General features: G+C 41.9%; 1 protein-coding gene across 1 annotated transcript in view; it reads right to left on the bottom strand.

The window, feature by feature from the left end:
* Nucleotides 1-15,539, bottom strand: part of C9 (complement C9) — a gene marked incomplete at both ends in the record, with an annotated part of 52,665 nt that extends 37,126 nt beyond the window's left edge. The window contains 5 exons of the mRNA XM_080933745.1: nt 1,234-1,381; nt 1,706-1,850; nt 2,467-2,560; nt 13,970-14,128; nt 15,457-15,539. Of these exons, the coding sequence (XP_080789871.1) occupies nt 1,234-1,381; nt 1,706-1,850; nt 2,467-2,560; nt 13,970-14,128; nt 15,457-15,539 (629 nt within the window). The remainder of the gene's footprint in view (nt 1-1,233; nt 1,382-1,705; nt 1,851-2,466; nt 2,561-13,969; nt 14,129-15,456) is intronic.
* Nucleotides 15,540-15,974: the final 435 nt, after the last annotated feature.

Below are 15,974 nucleotides of genomic sequence, written 5' to 3'. Positions count from 1 at the left end.
AGGATGCTTAACATCAACATAACTAGCTCCCTTTGCCGTTGTCCTCTGCTGATGCTGACAGTTCAGATCCTCTTTAGACATTTCTAAGTGTCTCCTGTGGGAGAATTGCTGTACCCAAGAGCTCCTGTCATTCTAGTTTCTCTATCAGCTTTGTTCTTAATATCTCTGCCGTCTTTCTCATTCTCCCCATCTTTATTTCAGTTCTGGGCTTCTGTCCCTGAATTTCATCCAAGGAACTTAGTTTCCATCTTACCTGATATTACCCATGTTTGAGAAGGTCCCTGTTGAATAGGTTTTTTTACTCATTAAACAATTCACCTGTTTACCTACCAGGCGTTGATTGGGCATCTATTTTGAGACAGCAAGGAAACTATAAGGATAAAAGAACCTATTGCATGATAAATGATTAAATAGAACCATTTACTTCTGCCCAGTGCACAGCAAGATGTGAAAGCAACTGCACCTTTGTTGGGGACAAAATTATCCAGATCAAGACATTTACTCAAACTAGGCAGGGACTGTCCCTAGAATGCCTCACAACTGGAATAGAAGAAAACTGGACCTCTGATCTGTCAGCTTCCCAATTCCTAGAGCACAGATGCCCACAGAGTCCTCTCTCTTTATATAGTCCTATGTTCTAATCTCCTAGACTTATTTTAGAGCTCATAGCCCAGAGCCCTTAATTTTTGGTGGAGAATGAGTTGACTGTCAACTCTTTACAATAGGGCTCCAAACCCTATTATCCTCTGACATCATTACCTAGGCCTTTGATCCCATTTCTTCTAGCATAACTGTATAATGCTTGAACCTTCCTAGAACTTATATTTAGGTATCAGTTCATGAAACATTCCAGTGAAAGGTAACCATGCTGGGAATTCTAATGCTTCAATGGACTAGACACACCTGCTATGGGTCATTTAATTCTAAACATTGGCATGTCATGTCTCTTACTGTGGTCTTCCTAATGTTTGTACATGAGGTACACCATCTCTCATGCACTCACTGGCAGTGAAACTCATTCAACAGACCTCTACTAAGGCAAGTTGGTATCCCTATACACTGAATAAATATTCTGGGAGCCCCAAATGTCACACCCAGACCAAAGAATATAGATCAAAGTTTGTACCACATGTGCAGCTTGTATAAGCCTTTCTATGGTGGCTTTGTTATGATGAACGGACTGGAGGCCGTTTCCATCTTTTTCTCCTGGAAAGACCCAAGTGAGATACAAACCCAAAGCCTGCTGTTCGTCCCAGCTCAGATTCCTCTACCACTCGGTCACGGCACGGGAGGCGTGGTTCATTCTCACAGTCACCCTCATCGGAAAAATCTCCACAGTCGTTGTCACCATTACACAGAAGTTTCCTCTTTATGCACCTGCCTGTAAATCATGGAACATGCTGTGTGTAATGCTAAATTTTCTCTTTTGCTGAAGTCATTATGGGCACTTTAGCATTGGAAGTGAGTGCTAGAAAGACTTGACTTCATTTCATAGATGACATGGCTAGCCCTTGTTGTATAGATGATGCAGCTAGCCCTTGTTGTATAGGTGATACAGTTAACCCTTGTTGTTTAGATGGCATGGCTAGCTCTCACTGAGGAGTCCTTGCACTTGGAAATATGTTTATCTATGAACATATGCTGTGTTTTCACTCCCGAGAGTACACAGAGGTCCACAGAGAGAGTACCCGCAGCCTCAGCTTACCTGTTTCGCACTGAAAGTCACTCCCACAGTTTTCCTGTACTTCTTCACACTCCTGGGTGGGTTCACAATGTTGTCTGTCTCCCAACGCATCAACACAGCTTTTTCCATTAAACTGTCCAAAGGCTATAATGCTTCTTGAGCGAAACTGTAAACAAATAATCAATCAATGAAAAGAGCAAACAAATCGGCTGAAAAAGATTCTATTTCCTAATGCAAAAGCAGATTATGGTCTAAAGCAGTGGCTCTCGATCTTCCCAAACACAGATCCTTTAACATAGTTCTGCATGTTGTGCTAACTCCAACCAGAATTCTTTCCACTGCTACTTCTTAACCAATTTTGCTGCTATTATGAGCTGTATTATAAATATCTGTGCTTTCTTATGGTCTCAGGTGACCCCTGTGAAGGGGTCATATGACCCCAAAGGGATCATAAGCTACAGGCTGAGAACCACTGGAATAAAGCAACACATACATCACTGCAGTGCTTACACCCAAACGATTTTAAGATTTTAAGAGAGAGATGGGAGAAACTGCCATTGATCTCACTTAACAGCAGTACTTTGGCTTCTAGGTTGTGGAGTGGAGTATCAAACACCCAGTCTGCTGATCAACATGCAGGTCACCTGGTCAGACCAGCCATATTCAATTCATTGATTACCTCTTTCAGAATTGGAATTTGTTTCTGGGGGATCTCTGCCACACAGCCATTTCTTTGAAGATACCAGTTTTCAGTTGAGGAGATGGGGTGGATGGATACTTACCCTTTGTTTGAGGCAAGGATCACACTCTGACCACTGACTCCATGGGCTCATTCTGCAGTCTATTGGTAAGTGAGAGTCTTGTGTTGACTCTTCACTATAATGAAGATTGAAAAGTATCAGTTTAAACCGATCATCATGTGCACCGCTTTCCAAGAATCCTTCCAAAACCAATGTCATGCATTTACTACTTTTCCTTCCTTAAATTGTACTGCCTACAATTTTTCACATAAACATACATATATGCACACACACATTTGCATATACATACTATGTATGGTATATTTACACATGTATATGCATTTGTCTATGCACATGCTTATGAATGTGTCTGTGTGTGCATGCAGTTGAGGCAAGAGGTTCGCGGATGTCTTTCTCAGTCATTCTTTACTTAGTCTTTGAGACAGGGTCTCTCACTGGATCTGGAGCTCCTGGCTTTAGCTGAACTGCAGAGCCAGCCAACTCTGGGGATCTACTTGTTTCTATCTCCTCCTCCACCCCAGTTGATGTACAGATGCACTCTACCATAACTGGCTCTAAGTAGAGTCTAGGGATCTGAACTCAGGTCTCCATGCATATGTTCACTTTACCAACGGATTCATCTCCCCAGCCCACCCCATAGTCTTTACTGTGTCTTCCATGACCCTTGAGAACCTAGTGTTTCCTATTTTCAATTTGTCCTTTTAGTTAAGTCTAGCTCATTAACAACAGCAGTCATAATGGTGGTGAACGGCTGCAAGGAAAACCAGTGAGGTGTTCTGAAAGATATTTGACATGCATTCTTGTTTTTACACGTACGTGATGGACTCATAGGAACTGGAAATGTTGTTTCACTTTCTTTGTGCGTCTCACCCCTGAGAGGCTGGGAAAGCCTGGAGTTGCCTGGTTCTCTTTCTTGCAAATTTAAGCCAACCAGTCCAGCCATTCCTGTAGCAAGCACCTCATAAATCAGCACCCTGCCCCCACCTGAATTCCATGCCTCTGTTCTGAAATAGATGCTTTCCTGCTTCACAGTTTACTTCAAGACTTGTTCATGATCTTTTTGAGTTTTAGCACCATGTGTTTTAGCATTCCCAGCTTCCTTCCATCCCCAGGCATGGCACTTAGCCTTATTTTCAGGAATTCTAGTTCTGAACTAAGGCTGTTCCCTTGGTTTACCACTGGTGTCTCTTCTTGTCACAGCCTCGCCTTGGGCACTTAATCCATTAAATGATAAAGAAAGAGACAAAACAGGAATCCTATGGATATTTTATCTCTTCTTTCCTTGTGTGGGCTTCTGTCAAAATTCTTGCTCCAGGAAGAGGTCTATGGAGGGTCAATCCCTTCATAAGAATATTCTAGATCTCAGCTCCAGTTTGCAGCTGATTAGCTGGGTGTCACTTCCATTTTAAACTCTTTCTCATAATCATCTATCTCCAATGGTAACATAACATATTACATTAGATAAGCCAATGAACGAACAGATGAGCTCCCCTCTCTGCACTCCCCAGTTTCTGCCAGCTATGTCATCTCCCCTTTCCTGCATGCTAACACGTTATGTCAAAGATCACAATAAATTTATGTCTCTTCTACCTACTGAGTATCACATCCTTCAGCTAACCATGTTCCTGGATCCATTTCAACATCCTCCATTCTTTTGTCACCCTGCAAATTTCTTGGGAGAAGTAGCCTACACTCTGATTTACCTTCTTACCCATCAAACATTTTCCAACTGTCTTGCCCATGCGTTCTACTCTTGCTCATCATCGATGACTATCCCGCGGCTCACTCTTCTCCCCTCAGTCCTTATCTTACTGGCTCTCATCGCCTATGGAAATTGATCACTGTTGCTTTTTAAGACAGTTGTTCAGTATTTTCTTTTATCCTATTTTTATTTTTATTTTTTGGCAGTTTCATAGTTGTGAGTGATGATCTGAGGTCTCCTCAGCCCTTCCATCCTCTCATCCCCCTTCTCTTGTAGAAACTCTTCTTCATAGCTAATCCTTCTTCTGCTTTCTTCTATTGTGTGTCACCCACTTGGTTTAATTAAAGTGACCTTATTTAATTTCATAATTAATTTATTTAATGATATTCATTTTAATTAATATTATTAATTAATTTAATGATTAGATTTAATAATTTAATAATTGTGGGTGGAAGGTTATTTTCTGGAAGGTACACAACTTTTCACTAGTTACCCTTATACCTTCTTCTTTAGAAGCCATTAATAGCTGATAGTCCTCCAGAGGAGGGCCTTCCCCATCCATAATGATATACCCAGGTTTATTCAGGGCTCTGCAGATAACCACATACAGATGTCTCTTTTAGGATCAAGTATTCCACCACTCTTTCTGAGCAACACTGGACCTCTTTCTCAGATCTTTTCTCTACTATTTTAGATTGTTCCACTCTCCTCTGTAGGATCCTCTTCCTACTCTTTATTCATTTCTGTGCTACCATTAGACTCTCCTCTCCTTTCTCCCTTTCCTCTCTCCTCCCCTTTCCTTTCTCCCTTTCCTCTCTCCTCCCCTTTCCTCCTAGACCCATGGTTTCCACATGTGTGCTAATGATACCCAGACAGAGATAAACGTGCTGTCCAGACATCTCTCCTTAAGTTTAAACTTTGGAATCCAATTCTCAATTCTACATCTGGACTTGGACATCTTCATGGCCCATTGACCTCAATGTTTTCCCAAACGAATTCATTATTTTCCTTTTCGTTCAGAGCTGCTCTTTCATTTATGAGTTATCCTAGCCAGAGACTGGGTGTTACTTGTCTAATTCTCCATTCTCCCTCCTCATCTCTACATCTAATCGAGCATTGAAACCTGTTGTTGGCAGTCTTGTAAATGGTTTTCCAATTTATCCTTACTTCCTAATATCTTCCAGATGTTCCTCTGGTCTACACTAACATAACATCTCTTCTAGATGACTTTGACAATTTCTTTCTGACTTAGTTTGCATACAGAATCCAGAGGGATCTTTAAGAAGAACAAATTTAATGTGATCCTGCCTCTACTGAAAATTCTCTAATAGTTAGAAAGACTACATATGTGACAAGGCTTAAGTCTTCTAATATGGTGTGGAGAATGACTCCCAGAGATGTTTAAAATCCTCGGATTATATGAATATGTTATTTATCCAGCAAAGGAGACTTTACTGACACAATGTTTTGCTTTTAAGTGAAATCATTCTAGTACCATGGGATCTTACAAGGAGAGTTGTTCAGTGAGGAATAAAGAAAAAAGGCCGGAGAAACCCAAAGCCTGAAAAGAGATTCCATCCATTACTGCTGGCTCTGAAAATGAAAATGTAGAGCAATAATTAACCCTAAAGTCCTTTTAAAAAGTCATATGGAAACCTACTGCAGAAGATTTCGAAAATATATACATATATCAAAGGATTTCAAGTGGAATTACCCTATAATAAAAAGTCAGTACCTCAACTGGACATCATACACTATCAAATAAAGAAGTCAGCACCAGAAATGGGTTATATATTTTGAGTTATTGGCCAATGAGGTCTCATAGAAAATCCCTCACAAAAACTTAAAGGCTGTGTTTGAAGCACTTGGCTACTTTTCACAACTTGATAGTAAGACTTTACTACCAAAAACATTACATACTTACATCATACAACGTGGAGAAATCTAGCTGGTATTCAAATGGTGGCTTCCTTTAGAGACTAACATTCATATCCTTGTACATAACATCAGCCTCATCAAGTAGTACACATTGTGAGCTATAATAATGATGTGCCTGGTCAGAAATGTCCAGTGCTGTGATAGTGGCACAAATGTTATAGGGGTAAGCAACCACTTTTTAAAATTGGCCAATCCGTACTATCCAGGATTAGCCCTTGTTTTCTGGAATTACAGGTTAAAAGTATATGCAGAAACTCATAGCAGAATCTCTTTTTCAATAAGCAGTATCGCCTGGGTATATTTTGAAGTTGCCTAGCTGAGAAATTTTCTGCTAGAAGTTCTCCATTAAAGCTTCATTAGAATTGAAGGGTCTCAACAAGCAGTGGCTGATAAGCTTTGTGTTCTCTAACTGGCTGAACTTTATAATCTTGAAATATTGAAGATAGTAATTTAGTGGAATCTATAGATAGTTTAATGCTTATGAGCACTTGTAGTTCTTTCAGATGACCCTAGTTTAATTCTCAGCACCCAATAATGGCTTACAATCATATGTGATTCCACTTTTAGGGGATTGGATGCCCTCTTCTTGTCTTAGAGTTCCGCAAGCATACAGGTGGTACACAGACACACATCCAGACAAAACAATTATTTATACAAACAACCCCCCCCCAAAGCTGTGTTGCGGATCTAATTTGATAGTTGAGTGTTTTACTAGCAAGTATAAGCTTCTGAGTTCAACTTCACAGTACCACAATAATAAATAAATGAATGTTCAGTTGAGGAACACCGAATAGCCGAGAAACATCTGAGGAAGTGCTGGACATCCTTAGCCATCAGGGAAATGCAAATCAAAACAACCCTGAGATTCCACCTCACACCAGTCAGATTGGCCAAGATCCAAAACTCAGATGACAGCAGATGCTGGCGAGGCTGCGGAGAAAGAGGAACACTTCTCCACTGTTGGTGGGGTTGCAAGCTAATACAACCACTCTGGAAATCTGTCTGGCGATACCTCAGAAAATTGGATATAGTACTACCTGAAGACCCAGCTATTCCACTTCTGGGCATATACCCCAGAGACACTTTAATACACAACAAAGATATATGCACTACAATGTTCATAGCAGCTCTATTTATAATAGCCAGAAGCTGGAAGGAACCCAGATGTCCTTCAGAAGATGAATGGATACAAAAATTGTGGTACATATACACAATGGAATACTACTCAGCCACCAGAAACAATGGCTTAACAAAATTCTTAAGAAAATGGCTGCATCTAGAGAATATCATCCTGAGTGAGATAACCCAGTCACAAAAGAACAGACATAATATGCAGTCACTGATAGTGGGATGCTAACCCCAGAGGCTTGCACTCCTCCCCCAGAAACAACTCACAGACTGTATGAAGTCCAAGAAATAAAGAAAACAAAAAAATATACATATATTTACAAAACAAGAACACTTTGACTATTTCCATGTTGTGTTTTGTTTTGCATGTACTTTACGCTTATTGTAACTATTAGGTTTTCAATGCATACTGTCAAGCCCTTGAAAAAAATCAAGTACTGACTAAAAAAATATATTCACATGGTTTTATGTAAAAATTATTTTAATGTCTGAAAAAACAGTACTGACAAAAATGTATAATTTTAAGCAAAAAATGTTTAAAATCTGTACATTTATCTTTGTTTTGTAAAATAAAGTCGTTTTAAAAAAATAAAAAAAAGAAAGAGAGGCTGCTTAAAGAACAAAAATAAATGAATGAATGAATGAATGAATGAATGAATGAATGAATAAATAAATAAATAAATGAGGGCTGGAGAGATGGCTCAGAGGTTAAGAGCACTGTCTGCTCTTCCAGAGGCCCTGAATTCAATTCTCAGCAACCACATGGTCACTCACAACCATCTGTAGTGGGATCTGATGCCCTCTTCTGGCCTGCAGGCATACATGCAGGCAGAATTCTGTATACATAATCTTTTTTTATTTAAGTTTAAATAAGTAATTCTATATAAGTCAATCATAATGATTAGCTCAGTTTCTCCAGGGACAAGTTCTAGATAACCATGTTTTGAAAAGGCAAGTCAGGTGATACTCATGTTCAAGTACTGTTTGAAAATACTTCTTGACAGCACCTGGTGGGAATCCATGCTGAGATTGTGGGATAATCGTAGTGTGGGAATTGCTCATTCTGTCCACATCACCCAAACCTGAGTTTACTATTGGCTTAAATATGTCACTGAACTGGCCTATCACTGGTTTCGTAAATTACATCAGGGTTTGTCTTTTTTTTTACAACTCCATGATGCCTCTCAACATCGTGTTGCCTGAAACATGACCATCAGTTTCTTATCTATTCGTTACTCACGTGGGTGAACATGTTAGCCTTTTGTTCCAGCACCCCCCAAGGGTGAACACTTCTTTGGTTTTTGAAACCACCCTATAGATCAGCACTATGAGATCTTTATCCCTTAACTGCTTGTTATGGTGCATAGTAGAGAAACATACTTGGGAAGTCAAGCCCACTGAAATACTACAAAGGGAATTATAGTTCTTGATTGGGTAAAACTAAACCCTAGCCAGTGACTGGGACTAAGGCAAAATTCTGTTCATCTGCCCACACATTGGTGAGTAAAACCTGCTGCAGTGATCCTGACCTTGCTTCTGGGCATTTCTTTATTGCTTTTTGCATTAACAGCCTCATGTTGATTGTGTGTGCACTTGCTCATTTCTTTCTTAACACTTAAGGACTCTCTCCATTTTAACAGTTTAACTCACAGTTTGGACTTAGTACAAAGCACCTGATCTTTACCTTTGCTCATTTTTTTGCTCTCCTGAACTGTGATTTGAATTCATTCATTCAGTAACACATCCCATCCCCAAAGGAAGATGTTTGAAGGCCACATTCTTGCTCTGGTCACAGTACTTAAACCCCTCTTTAGCTCATAGACTTTGAGTAGTAATTTGCTTAGATCACCCAAACAATAGAAATTTACCCGCCCCCCAATTCTAGAGAAGGAAAATCTGAGAATAGGTGAAGTAGGGCTGGTCTATTGCCTTCTGGATAGTAGACTGCCATATTCTCTTCCTTGTATTGCTTTTGATTAATTATTTCTTTTATTTTTTGAAATTATGATTATATAATTTCCCCCTTTCCTTTTCTCTCCAAACCATTCCATATATTTCTCCTTGTTCCTTTTTAAACTCATGGCCTCTTTTAGTAATTGTTGCATACATACATACATACATACATACATACATACATACATGTGTGTGTGAATACATATAATCTGCTCAATCTGTATAATGTTACTTGCATGCTTGTTTTCAGGGCTGACTATTTGGTTTTGAGTAAACAATTAGTGTGTTCTTCCTGGTGTAAGACTATTTCACCTACTCTCAGACTCTCTATTTGCCTACGGATCTTTGTGCAGGTTTAAGGCTGCACGAGAACTCCCCCATGCTCTCCAACATGTCTACTGGTGTCCTTGTTTACCCAGTCATGCTGGTGAGACTTTATGGGTGTAGCTTCTGATGTTCTTATGAGACACAGACTCTGAGCAAACTACCCATTCCTTTCGCTCTATGATCTTTCTGCCCCTGGTCTTCAATGATTTCTGACCCTTAGGTTTGGCAATTGTATTGAAGTCATATCCTTTGGGACTAGACTCTCTGAATTTTCATGTAGTCTTCCTTCTGTCTGTGCTCAATTTCACTCTTTTTAAAGACACTAGTCATATCAGTTAGCATCTTAATTTTAACCACATCTTAATGTAATAATGTATTTTTAAATGCCACAAATATAGTCACATTGGTAAACACTGAGTGTCAGGAGCCAAATTCAGCTTATGAACCTCAAGTGGTTTTAATAAAGTGAAAAAATCTTATACTTAAAATCTCAAACTAGTGTCGTTAATTTTTATTTCTCTTAGGTCATGTTTTAGACAGACAACTGTCTAGTTATAAAGGGGTAGAATTGCCACAGTGTGCATATGACAGTCAGAGGGCAGCTTCTATGGCTCAACTTCTACCATGTGGGTCCTGGTGAACCAACTAAGGTCATCAGCTTTGGGGTCAAGCACCTTTACCTGCCTATCCATGGTAAGTTCTATTATCCTGCTTCCTAAGCTCATTTCCATATAAGCATTTTATTTTCACTGTGGGTAATAATGTCATCTATTATCATTTGCAGGCAGGGGATAAAAATGGAGACAGGCTTGCTTATTCCAAGTCAAACTATTACTGGTTTAGAACCAACCGGTTGGAACGGCTACACTTGGTTTAGGGCCGATCGTTCCTGCTTCTGCCCTCAACACAAATCAGCTTTGAAATGAGCTGAGCTTGCTCAGTGGTTTCTGGATGGAGTAGCTTCAAGATTTTTAGATACTTTGAGACATAGTGAGTTAGAAAAAACACAATTTCATATATATATATGAAATATATTGACACAACATATATATGATTACGTATAATATATATATATATATATATATATATATATATATATATATATATATATATATATATATATAGACAGTGTAATTCTTGCCTAGATCTATAGCAAGCTTACAAAGACATGATGCTAAATGGTGCAAAAACAAAAACAAAAACAAAAACAAAAACTGAACGTTGTTACTAGTCCCTGGTTATTTTGTCCTCCCTCTGTCAGGTGTCTGACTACCCGAATGCACAGTAAAAGCAGCACTCTGAGGAATTAGTGGGGGAGATGAAAAGGTTATGCAAACAGAGTGTTATTGAATAAGCACGCTGCATAAATATTAGGACAGGAGACCAGTGACCTCGAATAACTCTGCCTTTCTTCCACCCTCGGAGCCCAGCACTACCTCGCCAGCCCCCTCTGACTCACACAGCAGATAATCTTCTGTCGCTTGAGGGCTGTCTGTGCACAGGACTTTATGCCTGCCTGTCATCCTGCTGAGCTATTAGGCAGAGCCGAGCTCCGTTTGCCTGGACCTCTCTGGGCTCTCAGATGTAGTATGCCTATCAAGGACAGCCCATCTCCCCCTGTTTCAATCTCAGCTCGGAAGGCACTACTCAGATCAAAGCAATGCGCACCAACACCACAGGGGATCTAACTAGGGGCCAGAAACGCATTAAAGGAAGGTCCTGTCTTCCCTCCAGGAAGAGATGTTTCCAGAAAAAAAGAAACCACTGTAGCTGCTCAACATTCAAAACAGGGTGCTTGGTCCAGGCAGGAAGACATTTGCTATATGAGGAACCTTTCTTTAGCTGTGGGGAAATCTTCAGCTAATTGGGACTGTATGCTAAATTCACATCGTTCAGGAAAATAAGAGATAATGGTGGCCAGGGCTGACCTTTTAAGGCACTGTTTACAGCACTTATTTATGCTTTCTCAATGGGCCCCGTATATAGCAGCTTTTACTGAGGACCCGCTCCACTGCAGGACTCGCTCTAGTAACTGCAGGTATGAGACAGACATTTCAGTGTGGGTGAGATGTGAAAAGCGTGTATACACTCATGTACTATAAGTTATCCGTTAAGATACACGAGTTTGGAGGAAACAGCATCTGCCTTGGGCTCACAGCTGGGAAGCAGTAGAAACTGGATTCTCCAGGTAGCCTGGCTTCTGAAGCTATCTATACTCTGAGCTCTTATTTCCCTCTCATACTGGTTGTAAAAATTTTCATTCTACCCCCAAGGTACATCTAAGATGATGATTTCCTCAGGACCTATTCTCCTGGGAACTCATTTTGAGGTGAAAGTTAGAAATACCCAGAGTTTACTGTTGTCAAAGTTTCACTGAACCTTGTGATACTCCCCGAAAGCTACTGTGACTCCAACCCACCTGAACGAGGAATTGTTTGAAAGCAAAAAGAACAGTGAAGTCATTGTATACATATGAACAAACACCTGATGCTTATTGGATTCTTTCTACATGCCTGAGACAGAAGCTTGAAGTACATTACACATGTGATAACTTAATATTCACATAAAAACGCTACCTGATGAATTCTGTCACAAGTGTATGGATTGAAAACTGCAGAAATGAATGATATGCTGAGGTTCTAAGACCCTGGTTGGTACCCGAGAGAGTGAACTTAATTTTAAATAGGATCTGGGTAAAGGTGATTGAGTTACAATGGGATCACGGAAGTAGGCCGCAGTCCAGTACACCGGTGACCATAATAAAAGGAGAAATCTGGAGACCACGCAAGTATGAACCCCCGAGTTTGAACCCGGAGTGACAGAGTGATTTTGGCTTTCTCAAAATCTTGATGTCAGACCTCCAGCCTCGAAAACAGATAGCTTGGTTTAAACAATTAATTTTTGGACTTTGCCATGGCAGCCACAGAAACCAACCACAATCAGTCTCTTATGGATCAGGGAGCTAAGGTACAGAGACTCTGGGCCTTTCATTGCAACCTGCACAACTGTTAGTGAAAGGTGGTTTGACCTGCAAGGCTGGTAGGCAGCGGTGGCTTGATGTGAGCTCTAAACTTCTGAAGAGTATATGTGCTTAAAAACATTTAGAGGGTTACTGCTGTTGTTCAAGTAAATGGTCTCACGGAGCTCCTAAAGTCTCCGAACCCTTCATCTTAAAGGGCACAACACAGAGCCTTTCAAGTGGGGCCGTTCTGGCACCGGCTGAAGGGCAAGTCTGTGAGAATGCAGGACACTCAGCAAACCTGGAGGAATGTGTGTGCCAGGACCTGAGGCCAGCCAGGGGTCTCCGTGGGCCAGCCAGGGGTCTCCACGGCCCTGCCAGAAACATGAGTATGACCAGACCCAGGAGGTGTGAGCGTCAAAGCAACTGCGGTCTTCCCACAGCCTTTCCGTTTGGAGCCTCGGTCCAGAAATTTGAGCGGTTTAATGTTTTTGCTTTTTAAACCCTAAGAAAGGGTCAGGTTAATTACAAGAATTCCAAAGCTGCCTTCAGTAACAGTCTTTGCACACATACGTTCTGAGTGAAGACACCCGGAAAGTGAAAATAGTTTCTGAACAGAGAGATAGTGATTAGGTAATGTCCGCAGAGGAGGAGGGGGTAAAAGGAAAGCCTGGCTGAGCTCTCATCCCCAAGTTCTTGTGGGTCTGCCGATCTCCACTGTGAATCCTCTCCAGGAAAGTGAACCGCAACCCACGTTGGGGTGAGTGGGGGGCGTCCAGACCAGTCCACCTCTACCTCTACCGGAAGTCAGGCAAAGGTGGCACAAGGCTAGCTGAGTCAAAATGGACTTTGGTTAAACTTAAGAGGAATTGGGCACAGGGCAAATCTGATGAAGACGGAGGAACAGTGTCCAGGCATGAGTTGGCCTTTCGACAATGTTCTGTTCTGTCTTCAGAGAACAAGCTGTATTAGGACCACATGGCTTTGTGTCTTCTCCTGGGATGTCTACATGGCAGGAAGAGAGAGCCTCGAGCAGGCATGATCTCTTAGCAGTCCTGGGTGCTTCTACTATCCTGTTGATTTATTTCCTGGGTGTATTTGGCAGGGTGTCACACTCTGTTTTCAGAATTCCTGATGTGGGTGATGTATACAGCAGAGAATTTGACTCTGTTTATGATTCCCATAAGTACAAATTGCCAACAGCCTGACTAAAGCATCTGGAGAGGATCCCTGTGGTTGGATCATAACATGGTCACTAGAAGCAAACTGGGGAGTTCCTGTGTTCAGCAGGGGCACATGTGTAAGAACTCTCAGGTTGGAGGAAGAGACTGACCAGACAGATCCGATAAGAGCCACTCCTGTTAGGCTTGGCCCATTCCTCAGAGATTTACGACTGTGGAATCCTGAGACCTTCTACTCCTTAAGGGCTCTACCACCTCTTTCTGCTGCCACACAGGGGACTGAATTCCCAGCACGTGCAACCTTGGGGACACCCTTACACCATATGCAAACCACACCTCACAGGTTTTGCCACCCCAAGTAGGATCAGATAAGAAGTCAATAAACAGGGCTGTGTAGCGGTGACTGAGAAGGAGGCTGCGGTGGCGGCGGCCGGGGCGACAGAGGACGCGGACGATGTCATTGTGACAGAAAAGACGAACATCCTCCTGCGGTACCTGCACCAGCAATGGGACAAAAAGAACGCCGCCAAGAAGAGAGACCAAGAGCAGGTGGAGGCAGAGGGCGAGAGTTCAGCGCCACCCTGCATGCCGGAAAGACACCTAGGTCCAGTGCATCATCCCTCGTCTGTCAGCTCTATCTGCTCCCACCTCCTGCATCCAGTCCGCGCCCTCCAACCTCATAGGACCCATGTATTTATTTTCCTTGAGTTTTTATTTATGCTGTAACTCGTGTCAAGCATTGGTTAAAGGGACATCAGGCCCATCCGCGAGGTGTCGGTAGATGCTTTTTAAAGCACAATGGTGTCCTCCATCCGGCCACCTGCAGCGAGACCTCACCAGGGTCCAGGGTCCAGAGCCCAGGGCGGGCTGGTCCCCCAACACACCGAGCGGCCTTCTCGCTCCTTCCCATCCACAGGCCTGGCCCGGTCTTCCGGGCCTTACTCTGAGCCCCTGCCAGGGCAGGAAAGAGCAGGCCCCTCTGGATCTTTATCTTATGTCATTTATCATGAACTAGCCTGTGCTCCACGTCCACCCCAATAAAAGGACCTTTCCTACTCCAGAAAAAGAAGAAGAAGAAGAAGAAGGAGAAGGAGAAGGAGAAGGAGAAGGAGAAGGAGAAGGAGAAGGAGAAGGAGAAGGAGAAGGAGAAGGAGAAGGAGAAGGAGAAGGAGAAGGAGAAGGAGAAGAAGAAGAAGAAGAAGAAGAAGAAGAAGAAGAAGAAGAAGAAGAAGAAGAAGAAGAAGAAGAAGAAGAAGAAGAAGAAGAAGAAGAAGAAGTAAATAAACAGGCCGTGCTAGAAGCGTAACCGTTGAAACTGCACCATGACAATTCTTGGGTAGAGCAAATAGACCCTAAGCCCCGGGACACAAACTGTGGGCCACAGAATGGGGTGTCACAGAAGAGAAGCCGAGACAAATGGTTAACCTTTGCTTAATGTGGAGGCCAAGGGGCCATGCAGCCAACAGTTAAAAAGTATTAGGTTTTGAGATAAAGGACAGAAAGATTAACTTGCTTCATTGTAAATTTCTCAGCCTATAGACACTGATCAACATTGATTTATCACAAATTGGCGACAGCCGTTTCCCCCTCTAATTCTAAATGTTTAAACAGAATATCTTAGAACTGACAGTTCAGCTCCTTCTTTCGAACAAAGTCCCCGAAGCAGGAATACACTTGTTTGGAGAGTTTAAGTCCTGAGTATTTTATATATCACCATTTAACTTAATCTTTATTGTCCCTACTTTGCTGTTAAGCCCAGGATCCTGAGACAGTGGATTCCACAGTAGAATTCCAGAGATAAACAAACAAAGCCATGAACTCACCTGGGAGTGGGTCCTGGGGCCTGAGCACTGATACCCAAGGCAAAGATTGCAATTGCTAAGGTGATGCTCACGCCTGAGGCCATGCTTCGCCTCCTAGGCAGCCCTGGAGTCTTGTGAAGCATCTCTTTACAACCAGAGGACAATTATTGTTCCTATGTGTTCAGGGTTTTGTTCGTAGGTGATGGTTTGGGCTGCCTAAGTGTCAAAGTCCAACCAACAGAGAATCATTTATTGTAATTCCTGACTGCTACTTTCCCTTATTGACAAAGTGTCTTGTGCAATAAACCAAAAAAAAAAAAAAAAAAAAAAGGATTGTGTAAAACTAAAGCAACTAATCAAACAAAATCCTAGCAGTTCTTCTCTTGGGAGACTCTGGAAGGGAAGATAATGAGAGAGGCATAATTCATTGGAGAGGCCTGTGGATTATTCTCATAGAGGCCTAGACTCAGCATAACTACAGAAACAGCAGGGAGAAAGTCGAGCTTAGGTGGGGAGATTCTAACCGCCTTTCCCTCTGA

Source organism: Micromys minutus (genome assembly GCF_963924665.1).
Source record: "Micromys minutus genome assembly, chromosome: 20".
NCBI classification, from domain to species: domain Eukaryota; kingdom Metazoa; phylum Chordata; class Mammalia; order Rodentia; family Muridae; genus Micromys; species Micromys minutus.
This window is presented reverse-complemented; position numbering and strand designations above follow the sequence as displayed.